Genomic DNA, 14,118 nt, shown 5'->3' with positions numbered 1-14,118 from the left:
TGACACAATATGCAGAGACCTGCAAATGATGGGTTAAGGATTACTTTTCCCCTTCAACTGTCTCTTTTGGGAGTGTTGGTCACTTTCATTATGAAAAACAACAACTAATGCAGACTCCATTAACTTGTTACATCATTGCAAAAGTTTCTTCTGCCTTGAATCAGTTAGGTACATCAATTATTGCTTTAACCCCAAGAAAGAAACCCAGACTATTTAAACGCATTTAGGACTGGTGAAAGGTGCCAGATTAGCAGGCTTTGGAGACTTCTATTTATAGACTAGAGAAAGCAAGGTCATCAATAAACAGGGACATTATTATGATGCACCAGAGCTGCTCAATAGTTGAAAAGTGAGCTTCCCATGATTAGCCTGATTCTCAAGCCTCCTACCCACAGCTTATCCAAAAAGAAGCCAATCCCTTGAAACTGGATATGGCACACCTCATCCCCATGTAGATGATCTCTGGGAAGTTTGGGGTCAGAAAGAATACTATGGTATTAAAAATATCCCCTTTGGTTGCCTTTTTGAAACCCCACCTCCTCTGCAGTCCCCACACTTTTTGGATCCACAACTTGCAAAATAACCAAATGTCATCCAGCGACCCAAATCCTGCAACACTCACACAAAAAATGATAGAGGCTGAGAACTGTTCCTCAATGTGGTCATAGGAAAAAAATATATATATGCATTGCAGCCACAGATTTAAGGGATGGGCCCTATTCCCCAGTACCACTTCCCCTTCCACACCCACTTTCTTCCACCATCTGTTCTTTACCCTCCCATCCAAAGTCTCTATGTCAGTGGTTCTCAACATATTTACCATTATGGACTGCATATGCAGCTGTGTGTGGGCTGCATCCACACAATATGTATATTCTACCTGTATGGCTCTGGGGATGTCACATGGGCTGCAGCGGTGTACTGATTGGGCCCCAAATGGCACATAGAACAGTGGTTCTCAACCTGTGGCCTAGGTGCAAGGGGTTGAGGGAGGAGAGAAGGAAAGAGGTAGCAGGTGCTCCTCCTCCTCCCCCCACACCTCTCTTAGCAAAAATTAGGTTCCCTTCTCCTGCCCTGGGACATCAGGTTTGGGACCCATATCTGTCTGCCCATCCCAGGCCCTAGCAGAAATTTTCTAAGACACCAGGACAATTTGACCAGCTTCCTAAGATATGACAAGAGTGACTGGAGGGTGGCAGGGGTCGCTACCCCAATCAGCTCTGCTCTCCCATCTTCAGTTAAGAAGTCTGATCTCCCACAGAAGGGGTCCCTGAAGGCATTTGCAACAAAAAAAGGTGGTGCAAGAGGATTGTTATGTGCTTTGATTTCTTCAGGTGGTTTTATGGACTTCAGCTCCCTTTCTGAAAAGGGTCAACCTATCGCTGCTCATCCACCCATGGGGTATTTGCTCTCAGTGCTTGCAGATCAGTAGTCAACAGTTCAGCCCAGCACTGCTCCATAGAGCTCATGGACTTCCTTATCTCCCATGAAGGGCACATACTCACATGTCCCCGTTGCTGAGCAGCATCACAAGTTCCTGTACTTCACCCTGACTCCAGACCACTTTCAGTTTGGTACGCTTCCTTTCTACCCACCATCACTTCCCAGGGCCTTCACAAAGGACATGGGTAGTAGCAGGAGCTCTTTGGCAAAGAAGATGTTAGAGGACTCTATGTCCAGAAAACTAATGAAAGCCCCACATCCACCCAGAGTCAAGGATTCCACCTACAAACTGGCATGCCTCTTTGCAGGGTTGGGCTTTGCAGCCAGCGACAGGAAGGGAGAGCTGCCCACTGCCCAACTTCTGGGTCAGCTGAGGACAACAATCTCAGCAGAGGGGCAGACAGCACTGATGTTGATGGCATAGCTTGGTGTCACATGTCCTCTGGACCAATAAGAGGTCTCAGATGCTGGGGGTCAGGTCTTCTTTGTAGAAAGAAAATGGAAGCCATAGGCGAGGCTCCAGCTTCCCCTGACAGCCAGACAAGGCTCCAAGTGCAGAGAAGACACCATGTACTTCTGGAGGGGAGACCACCTCCCACCTCAAGGCCTTCTCTGGACTGAGAACAGATTCCAACCTAAAAAGTCAGACAGTAACCCTACAAAACCATTGGCACAGGGGTCCTGGCCCTCATGAAGAGGTTCCCACACATGCAATTCCACTGTGGCTCCAGGCAGTTACATCAGTGGTGAAAAAATATATGGGGGTACTAGCCTTGCTGGGAAAAGCAGTGATGATCTGGACCAACACCCCAGCAATGATCTCCTACATCAACTAGCAAGGAGGTACCTGAAACAGCTACAGGAAGCAGCTATTTTACAGCATTAGGCAAAGTGTCATTTTCAGTCACCCACTGGGCAGGATCCTGCACATGCTGAGGTGACTGGCTGACTCAGAGGCTCCCACCTGGCAAATGGTCCCCATATTCAGCAATCTTCCAACTACATCCCCTTGGGCATCCCGTGATAGGCATTGGCAACAAAGTGACAGATCTCCAACATTCTTCAGCTGGAATAGGCAGCCTCAGGCCTTCCCAGCAGGTGAAGTAACCAGCTGTCCTCCCCACAGGTCCTCCAAGAGGTGAAGACAAATAGCAGATATCCTACTTGTGCTCCAGCCTATACTTGTCAGTCCATCCTCAGCTAGCCCTAAAAGCAGCCCTATCCCTCTCTTAAAAATACCAGAGAAACACTACAAGGATTCTCCTCCTTCAGCCCAGACAACAGGTTTTGCCTGTGAAAGTAATTAGCACTCCATCGAAGACCAGAACAACATTTTCAGAGCATACCTAAGAGAAGGTAGAGTTACCAATGGCAAGCCAAGCACTGCCTCATTTTATATCTTAGAGCTTTTCCCAGGACAGTCTTTTGGACGCTAAAGGATCAAATGCCTACAGCTATTAAAAGTCCCTCTTCGAATCCGATTCTTCATGTCTCAAGACTCACAAGGGTAGTAAAGAAGCTGGTTGCCATGCCTCAGCCAGTCACCCCCGTGTGAGAGTTTGACCTTATGGCAGAAGTCTCCTCCTTCTGGCTCCCCCTTGCCGAAGTGTCAGTTGGCAGCTATTACTTCAGCCAGAAAGCTTAGTCGGGGTGGAATGGAGCCACTTGAAGTACCTCACTATTTGGGTCAGACTACATGGTAATGGTACCTGTTTTAATAATTGAGCCTACAAATTTACCCCATTGTGAGCTCACTGTGGGAAAGTGGAGAGAGCCTAGAAAAGGTTCCAATCCCATAGAACAATAAATGTTGATAGGAAAAGGCACTAAAGGAGACAGACTGAATTAGTCCAAACTCAAGAAGTGGGTTAAGACCATGCCTAGTAAACGAGAAGCATGGGACTGGAAATCAGGGAACCAAAATTGGTACTGGAAATTAGATCTAATGGGTGAACAAAATAATAAGGTTGAGCTATTCCACCCATCACTTCCTTTTAAGGGTTCTTAAAAAGGGAAGACTATTTTTGGAGGTGGGAGAAGAATTTTAGCAGAAGCAGCTGCCAGCCAACAAGTGCTGCAGTGAGCTTTACCATTACTGCTGCAACTCCCACGACCATCTCCTGCGACCATGGAATCTACTGTAACAATTGGGCCGTCATCCCAATCCTGAGACATCCTGACCCCACACCGAGCCAAGAGGGACCCAGATCACAGCCGCCTCTACTGGCTGCAGTGCAATTCCAACCACCACCTGGGGCATAACTCTCATCCCCTGCCTCATTTTTGTATCTTTTCCTTCCCCACCTTATTTCTTCTCTTTCCTATCTCTCTAACACAAGTCTGGCTTAGCCAGCCAAGGCTGTTTTGCAACACTACTGTAAGCAAGCCTGTGATCAGAAAGGCAGCTAAAAGCAATGCCCTAAACAACCTGATGCTGGTACAAGTGTGCCAGGTCTCGGAGTGGCTGATATCACACACTATACCTGGGTTTTTCCAGCAGTGAGGTTGCAAGTGAGTCCACACCGGGGGCAGAAACTGCATTTTCTATCTTTGCTGTTCTTCTCTTTCCCTGCTCGTGGGTGTTTATCTTGTTTGGTCTTGTAGGAAACAGGGTTGGACTTTAACAGCCCATTTCAACTAATTTCTCTTCCCCCCCCCACCCCCAAAAAGGGCAGTTATTACTCTTTACCACTCTCTAAAAGAGTCAAAACAAGCCATTTCTCAGTGTAAAATCAAACAAACCACCTCTACAGCTAAAGGGAAAAGAAACAGTAAAAAAAAATTAACCGGGTGTTACCATGGTAACAAACCAAATCTTTTTCAGTGTTGGACAATGACAGGATCATGTCAACACCTCTGACTCTTTGGGCCCATATATTCCACCTAGGTTAAGACAACATACCTTCAAGCCTTTCTGAGTTCAAACAAAAAAAAAAAATGCATGGTTCAGCCCAACTTCCATGAGAACCAGAAAATTCCCCCCCCTCTTTCCGCTGCAACCTTATTTCTCCCAGGGAGGTCCTTTGCCCTAACTATATCCAGGGTATGACAGTGTTCTATTTGCCTAGGACCAGAGATATTTTGAATTAGTGCTCTTCAAAGGAGCTGGATCGGGTGAAAAAAATACCTTTGACTTGATTAGCTAGCTAGAGTGTCTCCTTTCTCCTCTCATAAAGCTCATGAGTAGGGCCCTACCAAATTCACAGTCCATTTTAGTCAATTTCACAGACATAGGATTTTAAAAATCCTAATTTCTGCTATTTAAATCTGAAATTTCATGGTGTTGTAATTGTAGGGGTCCTGACCCAAAAAGGAGTTGTGGGTGGGAGGTCGCACGGTTATTGTAGGGTGGGATTGTGGTACTTCTACCCTTACTTCTGCAGGCGGTACTGCCTTCAGAGCTGGGCAGCTGGAGAGTGGCAGCTGCTGGCCAGGATCCCAGATCTGAAGGCAGCAACCCAGAAGTAAGGATGGCATGGTATGGTATGGTACTGCCACCCTTACTTCTGCACTGCTCTTGGCGGGTCGCTGCCTTCAGAGCTGCGCGCCCGGCCAACAGCCACTGCTATCCAGCCACCCAATTCTGAAGGCAACAGGGAAGGGTGCTGCGACCCCTCTGGAACTCCCTTTTGGGTCAGGACCCTCAATTTGAGAAATGCTGGTCTCCCCCTGTGAAATCTGTATAGTATTGGGTAAAAGCACACAAAAAAACAGATTTCACAGTCCTTGACACTTTTTCCATGGCCGTGAATTTGGTAGGGCCCTACTCATGAATTAAGAAAGTCTGCTTTGGTAGAGATCTTCCCAGGTAGTAACCTGGAACTTACAACACCTTTGCATGTTATTCTGAAGTGGGGAGTCTGGTGGGGGTGGGTGGGTCTTACTTCAGCTGTAGAAGAGTATACTCTGCAAGCCACAGTCCTCTGCATAGTACAGGTAATTCTAGGCACTAGATAGAAACATTTTACTTTTACACAGAAAAGAGTCAATTGGCAAGGTAGCAGCTCCCATCTCCCAAACTGGAAGCCCACCCTGGCTTTGTTCTAACTGGATTAACAACCAACCTAGAATCACTTTTTACGCTAGTGAATCAGTTGACTGGAGAACACATGCCAACTGCAGCAGAGGAGTTGAAGTGCCAAAACATTAGCGGGAGCTGGGCTTCTCATGAGAAGCCCAGACGGTCCCTTCCATGCAGAAAGCTCATTTACAAGATAAGAAAATCTTTTTAACCCAAGTATAACTAAATGACACTGGTGTTTAGGAGTGAAATCCCTGCACTGGTTAGCTTCTAGAGCAGCAGAGTACTCCCTCTCTTGTTTCAAGTGCAAACACTGCAGATTGATTTTCCCCTCCCACTACCCAAGATAACAATTACAAAGTTCATTTGGAAACCCCAACCTGTTCCCAGTGAGAGGAAAGTCACATATTAAACATGTCAGGTGGTCACTCCTGAACTTCAGCCTTCTGGAGGCCACCCTGCTAATCTGAGCTTTCAGGCTGGCCAACTATTCCCTTTTCAGGTAGCAGAGTGGGACTGAGGAAGAAGGGGGAGACTTTGGGGATCAGGCCCTCTTTCCTCCATAAAGGTGCAGAGCAACTGTCAGGGAACACCTGGCACCTCAAAGGAAGCAGGTCCAGTTACTCTGAATTAACCTTTTAAGACAATTTAGGTTATGTCTAAGGGTCAAACATGAAGAACTATCAATCTGAAAATATATTATGTTTATTGCTTAATTGTACAGTACAATAAATTAAAAACATTGTATAGCAAGCCACAAGTGCTGTGTAGTTAGCTACACCTCCTCTTGCATTCAGTCCACTATTAAACCTTAAGCCAGTCGTACAAAAAATTCATCCACTGCCCCACTCATACAAAGTCAAATTTAGCATCAAGTTTTAACTTCCCACAAGGGGCTGTCTCAAGTGCTGCTCTTGCTTTCCTATCTGTCTTGATATCATTAGGCAGATTTTGGTTTGACTTTAACTGATGAGTCTCCTCACATGGAGGATCCCTTCCTAGAGCCATAGCTAACTCTAGCAGAGGAGAAATTGGTGGATCAGACAGTTCTAGCAGGGATTGGTATATGATATACATTAAGGTCTACTATCCAGAGAAGGTTCTGCCGGAAACCGGAATAAAATTAGAGGCCCCCATGCTTAGTCTAACCATTTTCTTTGCTGCGTCAGTAGCTTCCACTGAGATCCTATTCAATGATATCCCCACCACTGATGGGCCATTCTATCTTCATGTTCCGTCATTAAGATTCTGTTGTTACATTCTTCCCAGCGTGTGACCTTTCCATTCTCCACCAATATGAACTTCCACTCTATTTTGGAATCTGCTGGTAAGAGAACAGCATCAGACCAGAAACCATCCTTGTCACACTTGAGTGGTACATAGTTGTGCCACTGACCAAGACACTCATGGTCACCAGTGACAGCAATCAGCTGAGCATCAGTGTGAGTGATGTAGTGCACACGGAAGTTCACATGGATATTCTGAGGCATTGGGGGCACAGCTGCAACCCTCTTTGCTTTTGAATCAGCCTCAAGGAAGTCTACCTGTTCCAATTCCTTGTTGCCTTGGCCCAAATTGGCGTCGGAGTCATCTGCACTACTGTTTTTACTAGCATCTCCCCAGGCTGAGTGTTCAGGAACAACTTCCCATTCCTCATGATCAACCAAGTCCTGATACTCAAGCGTCTGACCTGACTGTTCTTCAGTTTTGTTCTCATGCACATCACTAGAAGGAGATGCTTCTGCCAAAGTGTCCCCACACTGTGCCTCGCTCTCCTGTCCCTTTAATAGTTCTGATTCTGCTGTAGAGGAACCAAGGGTTTCATTGCTTAAGTATTCATGGTAATTCATTAGCGGGGTGGCAGGTTCTTCGACCAGTGACTCCATTTCAGGAGATTCTCCAGGAACACCATCATCACTTAGAGCTGGGACATCTTCTCTTGGGGTAGTTGCCAGACTCTCTGTTGCTAGGTAGTTGCCAGGCTCTGGAGGGCTGGACAGGACACTGGCAGTGGTTTCCAACAGGGTACACTCACGGTTTTCCAGGAGAGGCTCTAATTAAACACAATATTAAAATACTTAGTTAACCAGAAACTGACAGCCTCTTGGTTTCAGCATTAGACAACTGGAAGTGTTCATAACTCACCAGACTAAAGTTACTTTCTAGACATTGCAGTTACAATTTACTAGGCAAGTTTTTTGTTTTTTTAAATAATGGAAGCAAATTATATACCCCTGTACTACAGTTACATTAGGCAAAGATTCTTACAAGACATGCTCAAAGTTTGTCCTTGCTCTTTAAGGCTTGATTACTGATCAGTACTCTATGCCAAGACCTCATAAACCCTATCTCTACAAATCTGTATATTTACTACACAGTCCTAACTTCAGAACATTCAAAGCATCCACTATACCTGTGGGAGTCCCCCCTCCTTTTTTTGACTTTCAAGGATCATGTATTCACAACCAGTTAGACAACTCAACTCTTGTTTGACATGCAGCTCCAGAAGTGCTGGATATTTATATTCACTTTACAAAACCCTAGAACATTCTCCTTCCACATGCGGGAGTTAGAAGTAGCATAGTTTGTCCTCTTCCCACCCCGCTATGCTTTTAGTTTTCTAGCCACATAGATTGTCCCTGAAATAGTCTCTAGCTATTAATGCCAGGCACCTCCGGTTTCCCGTAGCTTCAGATGGGTTTTGGGGCTGCTTAGCTGCTCTGAGGTGCAAGCTACAAGCCTTCTAGAGGATTTTCAGGCCCACAGTTAAGTGGGTTAGCTACGTTTCCCACCTCCAAGGTGGAGCGGCTCTATTTGGCTGAGGCAAGCTACTATTTTATTCACCCCAACACTAGGGGGCCCAGTGATCCTCTGGGTTACAGCAGCTCTACTGCTGCTTTGGGAAGGGGGGGGCGCATTTGTAACCAGGAGACGAAAACAATTCCCAGCCCACGTGCCTGCCTCCCGCACCAGCTCTGCGGGGTGGGGGGAGACGGCAAAGTTCGCGGCGGCCCGGCCTTTCCGCGGGAGGCTGCGCGCCGCCAGGGGGCCAGCAGTCCAACGCTGGCAGCGAGACAGGACCTCACCCCCCGCGGTCTCTCGGAGCTCTCCGGCCGGGCGCCGGGGCAGCCGGCGGGGCTCTGCCGCCCCCGGTACTCCCCCGGACCAGAGCGGGGAAGGGCAGGGGGAAGCGGTGTCACCCCCCCTCCCCCCCCAAGATCCCCGGAGCTCCCGGCAGGGCGGGGCCGCGCTCTGCACCACGGCTCCCCGCGCCGCACTGCAGCAGCCGCCGCCGCCGGGGAAGGTGCCCGCAGCGCCGGGCACGGGGGACAGGGACCCTGGCCCGGGGAGCCAGCACCGCCGCTTTGCCTGCCCAGCCCATGGGGCGGCGCCCGCGGCCCCGGCCTCCACCCCGCGTGCTGCAGCGCCCCCCGGGGAGGGGGAGCCCCGCCTGGCCCCGGGCCGGTACCTGTTGCTTGTGGCGCAGCTCCGCAGCGCTCGGCGCCCGCGGGCGGCTCCGGGCAGGCGGCCGCGCTGCTGCTGCCCCGCCGCTCGGGGGCCGCGGGCGGCTCCTCCCCGCCCCGGCCGTACCAGAGCCAGGCGAGGAGCGCGGCCACCAGCCCCACCAGCAGCGCCGGCCACAGCCCCACCAGCGGCTCGCCCGCCGGCTGCGCCGGGGAGGCCGCCTCCAGCCGCGGGGAAGGCTGCAGGGGCAGCGGGGAGTCGCCTTGCGCCATGGCTGGGGGATGCGGAAGCCCAGCTGCCCCTCGAGCCGCCTTATATCTGCTCCCGGGGCTCGCTCGGATCCCGCCTGGGGCTCGCCTGCCCCGCCCGGGCAGCGGGGCGGAGCCGCCCCTCCCCGATCGCTCGGAGCCGCCCGCCAGCGGGGGCAGAGCACCCCCGGCCGGCCGGAGCTCGATGGCCGGGCAGCTCCTGCCCTCCCCTGAGCCCCAGCCAGCGTGGCTGGCTTTTATACATGTTCAGCTGGTCCCAGGAAAGCCCCTGGGCTGGGATGGGCGGGATCGGGCCCTTGCTTTGAGTTTTGACTTCTTCTTGAGCCAAGTTTGGGCCAAGCACATTATTCCCTTTGCAGCCGCTGGCTCCCCACCGAAAGGCTGCCCCTAAAACACTCCGGAGTCCTGCCGGGGAGGTCGGATCCCAGGGCTGGGGGCCGCTGTGAGGGCGGCTCAGAGGGTGACCCCCTTCCCAGGCCAGGCCAGCTGGAGGGGGACAGCCCCTGGGGGGAAAGAGGTCAAGGCCAAGCTCTTGGAAGTGGCTGTCTTCCGTAGGAGCTGCTGGGTCTCCACAGTTTGACAATCAGACTGCTTGATTAGATGCCCACATGTGAATCTAGGAGCCTAAGATTTGTCCAGTCAGGGCTGATGTGTCTAGAACTAGAGGGGGTAAGGACTTGGGGGAATGATGATGGAGCTTTCCTGTTAAACAGTGATGGAGTGGGGTGAACCGATGTTCCACAGCCAGGTCTGTGTGGTGAAATGGAGACATCCTGATTTTCACCACAGACTCAGTCACTCAGCACAAAGCAGCTTCTGCTGCAGGCTACCCTCAAGCATGACCAGTTAACGTCCTGTTAGCACTGGTGAAGCTCCCAAGACTGATCGTCTCCTTCTGGCTGCTGGTTTGGCCGCACTGCCCGAGTCCACTCTGGATCCATGTTTGATGACTAGCTACTGCCTCTGCACTGGGTGAACCAGAACCCCAGCATCTCAAATCACCTCCCCTCTTGAACTTTGGGAAAGATCAGAGCTGGATTTGGATCCAGAATTTTGCAGCTTGGGCCCCAACTCTGATTCCAGTATCAGGGATTGTTTTATCATCCAGAAGGGTTAGAGCAGGGATGTAGAAAAATGAGAAATGAGGGAAGTGTTTTATATTGTTAAACTAGAGGTGGGTCCAGGTTGCACCCTGAATCAGAAACCCTCAGATCTTTGGGAAGCTCAGATCCAGTTTAGCATTTCCCTGTTTGGGCATTCCTCTGCAGGAGGAATTTGAACTGGAGCACCAGATGCTACTTTCCTCAGTCTCGGAGGAAATTTGGATCCAGATGTAGATCCAGCCTTTGCAACATGAGCCCATCTCTACACTGTCTGTTGATGTTGCTTTCTCCTGCCCCACTCCAAGATGTATTAGTATGGAAAGCCAGGGAATGGACCCCACCTCTATTTTCAGCCCTACCACATTCTATTACCTTTTCCCTGGTTCTAAACACACAATAACTATCCAGCTTGGGAACGCATTTTACATCAGCTCCTCTGTACTTAGTTCTGAGTCCTGCATTCTCATATTCCTGAATATGTGTTGTGGCACTCCGTCAGCCTTCAGTTTGCAGCTTCAGGATCTTTATGTGGCACTCAGAATTGTCTCTAGGAATTTCCCAAATACAATGCTGCTCCCTTGCTTCTCTAAATCCCCCACACTTCAGTTATCTGAATAGTGCTATAGGGTTTGTGCCTTCGGCCCTGGAGTCAGTAAGTGCAGCCTCCACCTACTTACACCAGGGCTGAAGTGGGCCCTTGGAATGTAAACAAAAAAGGTTTAAAATAGAAATGCGAAAGTCTAGCTCAGTTTAAGACTTTCTCGCTCCCTTCCTTTTCCTCTTCCTATCATTTTTTCCTTTCCTGTTTTTTCTTCTCACCGTTTATTTTCTTGTCACGGTCAGGTGAAGGCTGGTACCAAATGTTCCGTTCCGCGCAATAAGGCAGTAGCTAGAGACGTCACCAGTGGCAGGTTACAAGGTGGTTTTTAATACAGGGGATAATTCTAACATGGAAAGCTATGCCATGTCAGAACTATATGCTGAGGACTTGAATTGTTTCTGCAGTGAAGGATCATACACTCTCACGATTGATGGTCAGCACCATATTTCATGAAGGTTATTTGCGGTAACTCCTGGAGCAGTATGATTTATATAGATACTTCTTAGCAGGGCAGAGTTAAGGCAGATGAGTTTGTTTTTCTACTTGCTAGTACTGTTGAATACTGGCTAGTTTTGTTTTCTTGTTTCTTCTTTTAGAAGTCAGATAAATGTATTACTCCTTTTGGAACTTCCGCATTGTATGCTAATGCTTACAATTGGATTTCTTAACATTGTACTGCCCTTCCTTCTTTTGAGTTCTGCTTTGGAGGCTTTTTTTGGCTTGGTAGGGATTTCAGATCCCATTAGCATAGGTTAGATTTGACAATTATTTTGATTTAATTTAATTTTATTACCCAGTTTAGGGCCTCTTAAAGTGGCGAGGATAGATTTTAATGCTGGATTAAAGGATTATACTGGTAAAGATTAAACTAGCAACTCGGGTAACTCAGTCTAAGAGTTGTGGCTTTATATTGTAGATCCTTGATCCTAGTTCGGCAGTCATTAAAAACTGGTAATAACACTATATGGCTTAGCCTATTGATTAGCGCAGGGGTGGGCAAACTATGGCCCATGGGCCGCATCTGGCCTGCCAGCCATTTTAATTTGGCTCTCGAGCTCCCGCTAGGGAGTGGGGTCCGGGGCTTGCCCCGCTCCGGCACTTCAGCTGGGGAACACAGTCGGGGGCCACACCGCGCAGCTCCCAGAAGCAGCAACATGTCCCTCCTCCGGCTCCTATGCATAGGGGCAGCCAGGGGGTCCTCTTTGCACACTGCCCCCGCCCCAAGCACCACACCAGTAGCTCCCATTGGCTGGGAACCGCGGCCATGCCGCTGCTTCCAGGAGCTGCTTGAGGTAAGCGCCACCCAAAGCCTGCACCCCGAGGCACCCCCCCACACCTCAACCCCCTGCCCCAGCCCAGATCCCCCTCCCGCCCTCCGAATCCCTCAGTCCCATCTGGGAGCACCTTCCTGCACCCCAAACTCCTCATCCTCAGCCCCACCCCAGAGCATGCACCCCCAGCCAGAGCCCTTACCCCCCTCACCCCACCCTCCCGCCCCAGCCCGGAGCCCACTCCCCCACCCTAAACTCTTCATTTCTATTCCCACCCCGGAGCCCGCACCCCCAGCCAGAGCCCTCACCCCTTCCCACACCTCAACCCCAATGTCATGAGCATTCATGGCCCGCCATACAATTTCTGTACCCAGATGTGGCCCTCAGGCCAAAAAGTTCACCCACCCTTGGATTAGCACCAGACAAAGAATTTGGAAAGATATCTCCATTCAGTCTTGGGAATCCATTCTTTTTATCCTTACCTAATTGCTGTGATTTGAATTCTAAAATCCATTAATGAGATCTTATTATCAGCTATCTTGTTAGAAAAGAGAATGGCTAATTGGATGTTGGAGAGAATCTATTTCCAGTATGTGGCATTCTTAATCTTTTAGCGTCATTGAGAGCAACGCTGTGTCAGCTTAAGAGGACATAAAATGTCATTTAAATTTATAGACGCACAAGTATACAGTCTTCACAATGGCTGAAGTTCCCTGGATGGTTGCATAAATACAGTGAGTTCATAATCTAAAACAAGTTTCCCTTCTATACATATGATTTGTGCTTACTACCTTGGACAACTTCACTGAGAATCTAGTCCAGCAAAGCACGTATGCACATGCCTAATTTTAAGCATGTACGTAAGTGCTTTGCTGAATGGGGTGAACTTAAGCACATGCTTAAAGTTAAACACATGCTGAATTAGGCCCTGGATGAGAAGAGCAGTGGAGCCTGGGGCCAACTGGACATCCTCTCCAAGATTTTCCTTTTGTACATTGTCTTTGTTATCACTGTGTGTGCTCAGAGGCGAGATGTGTATATGCAGCTTTGCCTTGCTATTTAAAACATGTTCCTCCAAATTGCAATATGAGGAGCTCTGTTAACTTGCCATGGCCCCGTATATAAAGTATGTGCAATTAATCCCTTCCTGTAGTTGGTTGCCACTTCCCTTTTAGACTTCTTTTAATATTTCCATTATCCTTGTAGTTTTTCTGGAACCGAATCTGGAGGGTGCAAGTCCTTTTGTTAAAATAAAGTAAGTGAATTAAAAGAGAGCATTGTTCTGCCATCGTCTATCCCTGATAGTTATGGAAACATCGCATAGTCAGGGGCCTTTCACTGCTGAATAATGTATATTTAATACCTTGTGGGGAAAAAGAATATGAAGGAAAAAGGAAAAACGAATGGGTCAAATGGAGCTATATTACTGGTATACTTTATGTGCAGTTGTCGAAGTGGCAAGGCTGCTATTGAGGATAAGTTGAAAAGAACTAGGCTGACTCAGGCTTAGTTTGGTGGGCGAGCAACTGGAAGGAAAAAAATACTCTCTTTGTACACTGAGCAAATCTGCTCTGGTGTCACTGAGAAGCAATAAACATGGAAACCCTGCTTCGAGCAGGGGGTTGGACTAGATGACCTTCTGGGGTCCCTTCCAACCCTGATATTCTATGATTCTTAAACCCATAATGCTGGGTTTACAGAATCACTTTTCTGAATAGCTCTGCACAGAAAGCAGCCATCTAGACATTTTGCTGGTGAAAAGTAAGACTGGGGGGAAAAAAACATTAGAAATGAACAAAACATTAGAAATCGTGTGTCCGAGTTATTATAAGGTCAATGCTAACATAAATATATATAGCTTATTAAAGCAGTTGTTAAACTACACACTACGCATTGTTGGTTTTGCTTGTTTATTTGTGTTTAAATAATTGAGCTTATCATATAA

At 48.6% G+C, this 14,118-nt stretch overlaps 1 protein-coding gene across 1 annotated transcript; it reads right to left on the bottom strand.

The window, feature by feature from the left end:
• Positions 1-6,153: 6,153 nt before the first annotated feature.
• Positions 6,154-9,295, bottom strand: STBD1 (starch binding domain 1). The gene is made up of 2 exons (XM_084627124.1): positions 8,934-9,295; positions 6,154-7,517 (listed from the first exon to the last, which is right to left on the bottom strand). The coding sequence occupies exons 1-2, from the start codon at positions 9,199-9,201 to the stop codon at positions 6,655-6,657; spliced, it is 1,131 nt and encodes a 376-aa protein (XP_084483250.1). The 5' UTR covers positions 9,202-9,295; the 3' UTR covers positions 6,154-6,654.
• Positions 9,296-14,118: the final 4,823 nt, after the last annotated feature.

This window comes from Lepidochelys olivacea, assembly GCF_965140295.1.
Source record: "Lepidochelys olivacea isolate rLepOli2 genome assembly, chromosome: 4".
Lineage (NCBI taxonomy): Eukaryota > Metazoa > Chordata > Testudines > Cheloniidae > Lepidochelys > Lepidochelys olivacea.
Note: the sequence above shows the minus strand (reverse complement) of the source record. Positions and strands in the feature narration are given on the sequence as shown.